Source organism: Carassius carassius, chromosome 27, assembly GCF_963082965.1.
Source record: "Carassius carassius chromosome 27, fCarCar2.1, whole genome shotgun sequence".
Lineage (NCBI taxonomy): Eukaryota > Metazoa > Chordata > Actinopteri > Cypriniformes > Cyprinidae > Carassius > Carassius carassius.
Window position 1 is genome coordinate 5554587 of NC_081781.1, and position 12796 is coordinate 5567382.

The following is a 12796-nucleotide window of genomic DNA, read 5'->3' on the forward strand; positions in this document are numbered from 1 at the left end:
AAAATAAACTTCACCGTCTTTTTTCATATTTTCAAACATTTTATTTTTTCAAAAGTTGTAATGTTGTCATTCAGCTCAGAGCTGGTTCGTTTGATTCATGGCCTAGGGCTCTTTATTAAAGCATGTTTTGAAGTCTCTATGAATGTGTGCGGTCACTGCCTTTGATTACATTTGTTACATGAAACTTTCATCAAGCTCAGTGTTTGTTTCTTTGCTCTGATAAAAATGTAAATAATATTCACAAAGCATTGTGTTTCAACAGTTGTGCTGTTTTCAAAAGACAACACACTTCCTGCTTTAGTTAAGAAATGCTCATTTACCATTCGGCAATTTCTATGCTATATGGCTTTTATCTGAAACACATTCTCTACAATTCAGCCACACGCTGCGATGGCTTCACATAAAGAGCAATAAAGCAGGATCTCCTCTCTGTAAATGATACAGCCCTGGGGAACGGCGATGCAATTTATTAGCTGCTTTTATCTCAGGACCTGGATATGTCAGCGTTATATAATTGAAAGTGAAATGAGATCAGCACCCGTCTTGCATTATGATGTGTGTTACTAAACAATCACATTATCTCAAAACAGCCACTGTGTATAATGAAATTGCTTTTTTAGTTATTAATACAAGGCGAAATATTAATATCAACCTCTGAATAAAAAAATATAATGAGTTCTGGTTTTCTAATCCGATTGATTTCCCTTTTAAAAAGTCTACAAATGATATACAACAACACCATCCAAAAGAGCCAGACAGCACCAAGACGACTATTGGCAAAATGACAGACAAATCCTGATAGGACTTTCTAGACAAGAACATGGTGCTTTTTCTGTTATTCTTGTTTTTTTTTTCACTTGAAACCCCATTCTGCTTGAAAATACATTCTGCTTGAAAATAATTTAATTTCCATCTTTTTCATCATCACCAATGACTTCTGTCTCATAAAACCAGAGAAGAATGTCACATAAGAGGTTGTTTAAGGATTGCAGATGTTCTCTACTGAACAAGGATGACCTCAAGCAGCCCCATGCAAGCAGACGTGAGGAGAAATGTTCTCATTTTGCAATGAGTTTACTCACTGTTTCCTAAATGCAGTGGTGGGTGACATACACAAATCAAGTACAAAATAAAATATTACTCCAGTAAAAGTGTAAGTACCCATTTTTAATTTTACTTGAGTTAAAGTACAAAAGTACTTGATCTTGTTAAAACTACAACGTATTTGTCGATCATGTTTATTACTTAGGCAAGTCATTAATTAGCACTTATAAGAAAGATTAATGCAGCCAATTATGTATTGATCTGCAAATAAGCAGTTATTTTAATTTCATTGAGATACTATCATAATTTTTATTATATTTTATAATTATTTTTTATTATGTTTTATAATTGTTTTTATTTTTAGATTTTTCATTTTAATTTTAGTTATAGTTTTAGTCATTTTGTTGTGTGCTTTAGTCATTTTAGTAGATTTTTTTTATTCGTTTTTATTTCATGTTTCGTTAACTAAATTAAAATGACAAAATACTGCACTGGCAGCTAGCTGAAATAAAAAAGTTCATTTTAATTCAGTTAGCATTTATTTTATTTGAAGTATTTTTCATAAAATAATAATTTTCTAAAAACGTTAGCACAAAAAGAAAAAAATTATACATATTTGATGCGATGTTTTTCAAACATTTAAACTGAACGTTTGTCAAATGTTACTACTTGTACTTGTGCATTATTATTATTATTTTTATTCTATCTGTTTTCTTTTTATTTATTATATTATTTAAAATCCCATGCTACGTGTACTGTGTTAACCTAACTGAGACTTGTTATAGCACTTATATTTCATTGCTCTTTTTGTTGTTTTTGATTGCTTCCACTGTCCTCATCTGTAAGTCGCTTTGGATAAAAGCGTCTGCTAAATGAATAAATGTAATGTAATGTAAATGTACTTGTTTAAGAATATTCAAAGAAAAATTAAATTTTCCCTTAATATTTGTGTAAATCATTTAAAAAAATGGATGTTTTGAACACTAAGAAAAATAACGTTTTCATAACTTACAGGTAATGTTAGCAGACTTTAGTAAGACTTTTTTTGAGCTGGGGTAATGAAGAAAAAATATATTGTTACACTGCCTAAATGCACGAAAACTTCACAATCTCCAATCCAAGACTCGCCTGATCTGCTGATTGGCCTCACTACGGATCTTCAAAACCTCTTTGCCTTTGAGTTCCAGCTCCTTGGTCAAAGTGCTGATGTTCTCGTTCAGGGTGTGGATCTCGTGGTCCAGATCGGCAATGTGCTTCTTCCTGCGACTGACCTCCTCCTGCAGATCTGAGATGCGGCTCAGAAGCTCACATTCCTGCAACACAAGAGAACCCAAGGTAAACCGAAGTCACAACAAATGCCAGCCTGACCTTACCTGAGAATGCCGTGTGTTACGTAAGAGCGTGGACTGTGTGATGCGAAGGCTCTTCCTGAAACATCTGGATTCAGACACATGGAGTTCCCACAGAAGCTATTTTCACATTGCATTGCTGGGATCTAACACTGATGGCACATCCATCTGGTTTGTCTTGCTTATAAACTACATCTTCAAATACATGAATAGTTTAGTTATGAATAACCAAATGCTTTTGCACTAGTTTCATCTCTTGAGGGACGTCTGGAGCTAATGGGCCTTGAGTCCATGTCTGAAGTTACTGGGGAACAACTTCAGCAAAAAAGGCAAAAGAAAGTACAATGTTTCTGGTGATGTACTAAATATAAATTGGTTTTGAAATGAGGCAAGGAAACTTCTCTTGCAGAAATACATTTCAGAACACTGAGGGAATGTATGTCATTGAATTAAACACTGAATAACAAGAAAATACAATCAGTATTAAATAAATACTTTTTTTTTTCAGAAAGAGTTCGTGTTCATATAGTTTACTTCCACGTTTTCCACCCCCTCTCTGACCTTTACAATTAAACAGGCTGTTTTGTTACTGTCAAGGATTTTATAATGCAAATGACATCTGTTATCACTGGCTAACCTTTCTGCATGCAAAATGACTAACAATAACCCTGATGTTACTGGAATCTGAATATGTTTTCATGATAAGGCATCTAACTTTTCTAACTTTTAATCTTAACACACAATACCCAAATAGGGTACAAATTAAGAGCCTGACCCTTTAAAATTAATCATTTAGAACACAGATTAAAAATAAAAATAATTCTTTTTTTATCTGATGCATTATACAATCTTCAATGCATCACCACATCTGATGCATTAAAGATCTCAGGATATGTTAATATTCTGTTAGATAACAGTTTATCAAACATATCTAATAGTTCTCACTCCAAACATCAGATTCATGCCTCAAAAAAAAAAAAAAAGTAAAAGTAATGGGACACCAAAGTTTAGTGTATTCATGAAACTGCCACATAGGCTGTTCTCTACTGTACCGATTATATACACAACTGTATACGTCAGACTCCAGTAAAGCCTGGGTTAGATTAATTAGACAATGCTTGTCTCATGGGCAATTTTCCACTCCACTGACACTTTGACTTTTAAATGCCTCATGCACAGGAAGAAGCAGAAATCCTCCTGAAAAAAAACAACAGAGTCCATTTCCAGTTTTATGCAGTTAATGGCTCTTGCTTAATCAAATTACAATCTGCTCATCCAACTCTAAATGTCTGTAAATATCATTTCACACAACAATTAGCTCAATAACGGTTTCAGTGTGTGGCAAAGAAAACCTGTGGCCCAGAGGGGCTTCCTCCAGGACGAATTACGTGATAAAGGATGCCAATGTCAGCAGAAAAAGTAATAAATATCAAACAATTGGAATTTTGTAAACAAATTTGTGCATACCCCCAGTGTGAAAATTATTTCTAATGTATACGCGCTCACAAAAATATCGCAGCCATTGTAGACGACCGAGAATATCCCTGAAAGCGCATTTGTTAATGACTCCAAATCACACCAGATGGTTCATCTTGAGGACTAAGCACAAAAACAGCATGCTCACTTCTAAGAAAAACTGTCCAAATAGTAAAACTTTGGATCGATGCCCGTCTTTTTCTCCTTCTTTGCCCATTTCTCCTACTCTGTTATGATGTCATTCTTTAGAGCAGTCCATTAGTTCATAGTATTAAAACAGCACAGTTATAGAATCAAATGCAATAAAGTAGCCATACCTTTCCATATTTAATTATCATTTCTGTATGGGCTGAAAGACTGGCTGAAAAGTGCACATGATCATGCAATTGGCCCTTTTTTTGGTATATTTTAAAAATACGTTTGAACATGTTACGTGTGCTAAGATAAGGACAATCTGGCCCCTAAAAGACAGAAGCTGAGCCTTCTGTATATCGACAGTATGTCAACAAAACATCTGCTCTTCCTGTTGTTGCATTATCTCAGTAAGCTCATGAATGATGAGTCTCTCTTAACAGTAACACTCATGTGCTCGGACTCAGGTGTGTGTTGAGGAAAAACAAAATGGGTCTTTATTCCCTGACCGTTCACTGGATGTATGGGTGATGTTAATGTGCTGGAGCAGAGCTGTCAGGCGTCTGCCTGTGACATTTTCATTTACACAACTCAAGACTGTGCCTCCAGCAGACCACGGCGGCCTGCTTCTCACTTCCACACTGACTATATATCTGTTATCAGACTATATATTTGTAGTCCGACAGAGATATTTTTTAAGCTGCACTGTAATTTTATTGTCATTTTATTGGTAAAAGACTGTAACAATGCTTTGGTTAAATGGTTAGCCGTAAAGCCCCTTACTATATACAGTGAAAATCTGTAATAGACTTAACTTTCATGTAATTTTACAGTAAAATACTGTTAATGTACAAATTTGGAAAGTGAAAATGAAAAACTGTAAAAAAAAATTCACATTCTCAGAATTTCTTGCAAGACATTTACAATCTTTTACATTTAAATAACTATGTTTTTTAGTTGTTGTTTTTTTTTCAGTTATGCACAAAGTTTTTCTTTTTTTACCTTCTATCTTTTAGTATTGATCTCCTCAGCTCGTGGAAAAGCTACTTTTGATGAACATGGATTCATTTTGTGGCTTTCTCATTACCACCTGTGTTTTTGAAGTGGTTGTTGTCAATGCATTATAAAAACTGATTTAAGTACTTAAATAGGTTGGTATATGCACATTAACATCAGTTAATAGAATGCAGGTTTTTACTGTAAATTTAAGTTGATTCTGTGAACACATTTTTGCAGTGAAGACCTGGCAACCACAACTGCCGGTTGTTTACTGTAAATTTCACAGATTGTTTTTTTATGGTGTGTTCCACAATAAAACATAAGAAAGAATCAAATAAATACAGACATCATGGGTTCCAAACAATATCTAGACTTGAGGGATGACTCTTTTCAATTGGATAAGTAAGCAACTAACTAGCAACCATCAAGGGGTAAATATAGTCACTATGTTAACATTGTGTCTTAAGAACTAGTTTGATTAACTAATAGTTAACCAAGTGGTAATAAGTCTTTTCATTTTCAAATATGACAAATATATTTTTATGCAACTGCATTAAAAAAAAGTTATGGCCAGTCTTGAACCAAAAAAAAAAAAAAAGATGACTAACTTGAACTAGTCTAAACAGTCGGCCACAGAACATTCTTTTTGAACATTGAAAAACATTTTGTTTTTCACAGATGGCTACCAAAATGTGTTTCTGCTTTTGTCATAAAGGCTACCAGTCATAAGTCACACAGGTAGCAATCGGCCAAAAAAACATTATCCCTTTTACTTTTAAGCAAAAAAATCATTAGATTATTAAGTAAAGATCATGTTCCAAGTAGATATTTTGTAAAATTCTTAGCGTAAATATAGCAAAGTTTAATTCTTTGCTTAGTAATATGCATTGCTAATTACTTCATTTGGACAACTTTATTGATACAGATTCCAGATTTTTAAATAGTTGTATCTCAGCCAAATATTGTCCTATCCTAACAAACCATACATCAATGGAAAGCTTATTTATTCAGCTTTATAAATCCCAATTCATAAAAAAATTAACGTTATAAGTGGTTTTGTGATCCAGGGTCACATATATGCTTTTTCACTATGGGAACAACCAGCTTCTTCTGTAATGCTCAAATTTTGATTTGTATCTTTTATTCATGCACGGCTACTTTTGCCTGGAGTGAGGTCGAAACACCTGGATAATGGCAGGGTATTGTTGCATAATCTGACTGCATATGAAACCAGCTTCAGCTGAATAATTGATTGAAGGCTTAGAACGCACACACACACTCACACAATGTTTGTGTGTTCAACAGCAGTCCAAGCTTTAGGTCAAAATAACTCTTGAAGCCCTGGTCATCAAAACCGCTCTCCACAGAGAGACCTTCAGCGAATATCACATCAGCCGTCCACGTGTAACGACAGAGCTAGACCTACAGGAACTGTCATCTGACATCAGCAGGTGGTCCTTTCCTGAAGAGACGTGGCTTTAAAAGTCCAGCGCTCGATCTAGCGTGCTGAAATCTTTCAGCTCTTATGCCTGAAGTAGAAAGGGTATAATTTGCGAGGGCTGAAATGAACATTTCCGGCCTTTTCCTTGAAAGACCAAGACACCTATAAATGTCTCCCTGGAGGAGTACTTCATGCGTAGGATAATATAAGCATCATTAATGTTGGCCCAGGCCAGGAGACATGCAGACAGATGAGAGGAGGCTGATTAGCAGGTGTCTGGGAGCATGTGTGGAGCTCTGCTCTCCAGGGCATTGTACCCAGAAAGCCCTGAGAGATGCTCAATTTCAGTGTGCTGCTGATCAAAAGCTTGTTGATGGAGGGAGAGTCGCACAGGTCATAGAAGAGAGACGGGGGAACAAGAGCTCATGGTGGCACTAGAGGGATAAGAGTTATTCAACCATATACATAATTAAAGGTATTTTATATGATGAAGAAACCTGTTCCCACCTTAAACTTAATCAAACTTAAAGGTCCCCTTCTACTTGATCCCATGTTTTAAACTTTAGTTAGCGTGTAATGTTGTTGCTAGTGTATAAATAATATCTGTAAAATTCTAAAGCTCAAAGTTCAATGCCCAGCGAGATATTTTATTTAACAGAATTCGCCTACAAAAAAACGACCCGTTTGGACTACATCCCTCTAGTTCCTGCAGTAATGACGTCACTAAAACTGTTTTTTGACTAACCTCCGCCCACATGAACACACAAAAAGGGGGGCGTGGTCTTGTTGCGCTCCGACGGAGAAGAGGAAGAGCTGCGTTTGTGTTTGTCGCCATGTCGTTGAAACACTGTTATTTTCATCTCGGAGTCCAATCATCTTTGTTTGGTCTTCCCAGGGACGCTGTACTTGGAGATTAATGGTTACAATTTATGTTTAACTCTGTTCCTGAAAATTATAATCCACATATAAAACTATGTGCAGCACATTTTGCTGAGGACAGCTTCCTCAATCTCAATCAGTTTAATGCCGGATTCGCACAAAGATTATTCTTGAAAGATGGAGCAGTTCCCTCTTTGTCTGGAGAAGGCGTTGTTTATGGACCACAACCGGTAAGTGTATTTTATTATTTAAGTTGGTGCGTTTAACTGTTTCTGCAACTTATTACACAAAGGGCAACGCGGTTTAGCTTTGTTAACTAGATGTTAGGGCTGTGCAAAAAATCAAATGCGACTTTCATGCGCATCTCGTCAGTAAAAACGCTCCTGTGATTATAAGTACATCTCCAGCACATGCTCCTGCCCACTTGCTTCTCAAAACTAGCCCAATCTTGTTTCCAGGAGGGCAACGCGCGGTCAGCTGCTGTCGAATCACAACACAGGAACCGCTGGCACAATCAGAACTCGTTATGTATTTCTGAAGAAGGGACTTTATAGAACAAGGAAGACATCAGCCCGTTTTTATGACAGTGAAAACAGCGGTATACAGATAGGTGAACTGTGTGAAAAATACTGTTTTTTTACACGCGAAAAATGAACACGTTATTTTGCACACTGTAAGCACAATCAAAGCTTCAAAAAAGCACGAAAAATGGAACCTTTAAAAACCCCTTAAGTGTCACTCACATTTTTGAACATAGACTTTGTAGTGCATGATTTAAACTTAAAGTTTTATAATTCATGAATGAAAACATTTTGTAACATGATTCTGATTTACCATTTACATGGTAATGCAATGTCTGATTTTAAAATGGGTTTTAAAGGATGGATTTTGAGATTTTAAGTTTTCAGTTGATATATAATTTCTGATGATTTCTAAAATGTGATAGAGAAAAATGCAATGAAGAAGTCTTTTTTTAACAAAGGTCAGAACTCCTGTTATAATGTAAATTTTTGAGGGTGCACTCTTGTCATAAATTAATCTATTACATTTCCTACATAATTCTTAACAAAAAACATTTGTAAAATATATATTTGGGAGTCTTAGACCTTTCCAATGATATATAGTTTGTCAAGATTAGATTAGATTTAATTGTAATATAGTGAAGTGAATGTAGGCGTCCCGTATATGGGACGGGGTGACAGTTAAAGGGGTTTAAGATAAAGTGTTACCAAAGTCTCAATTACAAAAAAAAAAAAAAAAAAAAGTCAATATGGTAAAATATTAGGTTGGATTTGTGGGAAATAATGTAATATTGTCAAATATTACATCTTGTTCTGAGGAATAAAGTCAGTGTGAGACATTAAAATCACTTAATAAGATAAAAAGTTGAATTAATTATGAGTAAAATGAGACAAAATAGTATGATATTGTGTCCCTTTGGGAGATAAAATACCATATTAAGAAATAAAGTTATAAATGTGAAACATTAAGTCATATTACGACAAATATGCTCAAGCTGTAAAATATTATTATCACTTCATAATATAAAAAGTCCCTATTATCAGAAAAAGACACTTTGGGAGATAATAAATACGTAATTATGGGAAGTAAAGTTTGATAATTGAGATAAGTAATATTGTGAGAAATGTGGTCATGTTGTGAGATATTAAATCACTTAATGAAGAGAAGAGACAAAACAGTGAGCTATTAAATTGACTTGGAGAGATAAAAATTCCAAATCTATGTAATATTAAGTCATACTGTGTAAGAAAAAGGACATAATGTAAAATATTATCATAATTAATAAGATAAAAGGTCACAATATGTGAACAACTGTGACATCTTTTGGTACTTTGTGAGAGGTCATATTGTAAAATATGATCACTTCATTAGATAAAAGCTCATGAGATATTAACTCACACTGAGAGATAAAGACTTAAACATTTTTGTGAAACAAGTCATATTTATAGATATAGAGTAAAACTGAGATATTAAAACATGCCATATAAACTCAAATTTACACGTGACAATTATGATACCTTATTTACTTAATTAAATAATGTATTACTTTTAAATGGACACAGGCTTTTACCCCATTTTTTTGTGCTTTTCTAGTCAGTTCTAGCTCAAGAGCACTTTTAAAAAGTTTTAAAGTTGCAATCAAATGAATTAAATGGAATTCCGAACTTAATTACACAAACTACAAAGAATCAAAAACATTAACATTTGCGGAAAACATCCACAAAGTGAGAAAATTCTAATCCATTCCATTATTGTGGCAGAGAAAAACACTAATGCACTTTCCGGGGAGTGTTTGATTTCTCGGTTCCTCTTTCTCTCAGTCTTCATACAGTCATCTCACCAGCCGAAGAGAAGCACGGTTATTACTGACTGCAAATCAGCGGTGTCAGAAAAAGTGGTGACCCGTGTAAAATAGCGCTAATGATTCATGATGTAGGAGCACAGCACAGCAGCAACGGGCTTTAATAAATACTGTGCGTCTTGTGAACGCAGGCACTCGTTTGAGGAACCAGACCCCTGGGAGCCGTTGAATCACTTATTGAGCAAGTGGATAAAATGATCAGGTTTTGTACCTTTAACGCACATGAAAAAACAATTAATAAAGCTGTCATAAAGACCATATGACCTTGGTGCTAACCTGTAAAATAAAGAAGGGAATCTGCCTGTAATATTCGATTTATTCCATTCAAATATTAATAGCCAGGGGACAAAACTGTTCTCAAGCCAGTTATAATTCATATGAGAGTCTACCAGGAGACGCTGCTGATAACTATAGAAGTAAAACTCAACTCGTTGCATTGCGTGGCTTTGGTCAGCAAATCTTACACAGCTCATTGAACCAGAAATAGAAACTGAAATCTCAATGAGAAAAAATAGCAATAAGACAAATATGGAGAGAAAGCGTGGGAGAAGAGAAAGAGAGATTTCTGTTATGCAGTATGAGGAAAGTGATCCTTGGAAACCCCCTCAGAATACCAGCGAGTGTCTGTTCCTGACTTCAGACATGCTTTTAACACCTGTCAGCATGCGGAATGGAACTGCTATTTCTTATGGAAGAAAAGAAAAACTGAAACATCCCAGACCTAAATTAAATATAGAAAAACACATCTGTAAAGCAGAGGGTGAATGGTTTAGGGCAGTGTTGCAATTGTTGTAAAACTTAATTATAAAACTTAAAGTTTTATAATTCATGAATGAAAACATTTTGTAACATGATTCTGATTTACCATTTACATGGTAATGCAATGTCTGATTTTAAAATGGGTTTTAAAGGATGGATTTTGAGATTTTAAGTTTTCAGTTGATATATAATTTCTGATGATTTCTAAAATGTGATAGAGAAAAATGCAATGAAGAAGTCTTTTTTTAACAAAGGTCAGAACTCCTGTTATAATGTAGATTTTTGAGGGTGCACTCTTGTCATAAATTAATCTATTACATTTCCTACATAATTCTTAACAAAAAACATTTGTAAAATATATATTTGGGAGTCTTAGACCTTTCCAATGATATATAGTTTGTCAAGATTAGATTAGATTTAATTGTAATATAGTGAAGTGAATGTAGGCGTCCCGTATATGGGACGGGGTGACAGTTAAAGGGGTTTAAGATAAAGTGTTACCAAAGTCTCAATTACAAAAAAAAAAAAAAAAAAAGTCAATATGGTAAAATATTAGGTTGGATTTGTGGGAAATAATGTAATATTGTCAAATATTACATCTTGTTCTGAGGAATAAAGTCAGTGTGAGACTGACTCTAAAAGTAAAAAATTACAAGCTATATATATATATATATATATATATATTTCACTTTATATTTCACTTTATATTTCATATAAATTCACTGGGGCAAAAATAAAATAAAATAGTCCAATTAAATCATAACAAAAAGATGAAAAAAATTATAATTTTATGCACTAAAATTACTAAAACAAAAAGTGAAATAACTGCAGCCTTAAATTCTTTGGTGCATAAATAGGATGCATAAAAAAAAAAAAAAAAAAAAAAAAAAAAAAATTAATAATAATTTCTACATCATTTAAATTCCAGTGCTTTTTTATTTATTTATTAACTGACCAAGCAATTTTTACACCTTTTGCTACCGTGATTTAAACTAGAAAACACAAAGCCTTGTTTCTCCTGGCTCTTTCATGACACATCTGTCTGTGCTGTCATAACTAGCGGGATCGGCAAGAGTCTTGGGGGAAGGTGAAACACTTTTTTCCAGCCTTATGATGTAAGGGATGTTACTGAGAGTACGTGAGGGCATAACAGAAAACTGAACACAACACAGTCAACCGTGTCCTCGAGACAGAAGCGCAGTTTGATTGTAGACGCACATGAAACAATTCTAATCTCACAAGACACAAATATTCACAGTCTGACCCAAAATACACGCATCTGCGCTTTCCGAGTATGCTCATTTGTTATTCCTGGGTGATGTATGATGCACCGAGACTAGAAACGCTTAGTAAATGCTTAGAATAAAATTAGATTTCTTCCCGACGCCAGCAGGGTTTGTTGAACTCTTTAGAGAGTTCGCAGCCTCTCTTTAGCAAAGATCACACTGAATTTGCCCTTTGACCTATGGGACATTAGGCAAGTTCTCACAAGACCGATTTGAGCCCCAGGAGCTTGAGAATTAATTAGTATTGATATGCCGCTACTAAAGACAAGAAGATCATTGTCACCTGGGGGCGCCAGTTTGCCAAAATCTACTTTTTAAAATTCAAGGTTTTCCGATATTAATGGAAACCCTGTATTCCTATTCCATCCACAAAACATCCACAAAATATGGTATAACATAAGACACATGCTAAACTAATGAACTGACGACCAACTATCCAGATAAACAGTTGAAAACAGAGTGAAATTACACAGAAAGTGCAATTTTACTTCAATCACAGGCCATTACTGAGATGCAAAAGTGCTTTGCAGTTTGATTCTGTATGTATGTGTGTTACATAGACATATTTTCCCCTAAGGTCTGCATTTAAGACTCAAATTGTACAACCTTTCAGTTGCTTGGCAAACAATCCTTTCAGTGTTTCTCTTGTTTAACTGTCGTCTTATACATGAGCCAGATGACAAGAGGATTTATTGAGGTCCTTTTCTTTCATAGCAGCCAACTGTTGGCAGAACGTTATTGATTTGTCCTTTCTTGGAAAAGCATTCACTAAATAAACTTACTGTTAGTCTCTGTCTCCATTACGAGACAATGGGACTGTATAGGAGGCAGTCATGGAATGATGGGAAGACACTGAAGCTACAGCAAAAATACTGACTTGCAGATAATTTGTTTAAATAATAATATAAAAAGACATAAAATGTATAATATAAATAATATAAAAAGACATAAAATTTGTACTATAATGTGAATTAATACTAAAGACTGAATACACATGAATAAACATTTTACATTTTTGTTTTGAATACACTACCATTCGAAATCAAGA

The 12796-nt window shown here is 34.5% G+C and overlaps 2 protein-coding genes across 4 annotated transcripts in view; one reads left to right on the top strand and one right to left on the bottom strand.

Moving 5' to 3' along the window:
- LOC132106525 (dehydrodolichyl diphosphate synthase complex subunit nus1) overlaps positions 1–12796 on the top strand; it is a 314847-nt gene that overhangs the window by 212801 nt on the left and 89250 nt on the right. The gene's annotated exons all lie outside the window — the stretch shown is intronic.
- The window catches only part of LOC132106524 (protein FAM184A-like), a 141938-nt gene that overhangs the window by 22729 nt on the left and 106413 nt on the right, over positions 1–12796 (bottom strand). For all 3 annotated transcript variants that reach the window (XM_059512283.1, XM_059512282.1, XM_059512284.1), the window contains exon 14: positions 2173–2357. In XM_059512283.1, the coding sequence (XP_059368266.1) occupies positions 2173–2357 (185 nt within the window). The remainder of the gene's footprint in view (positions 1–2172; positions 2358–12796) is intronic.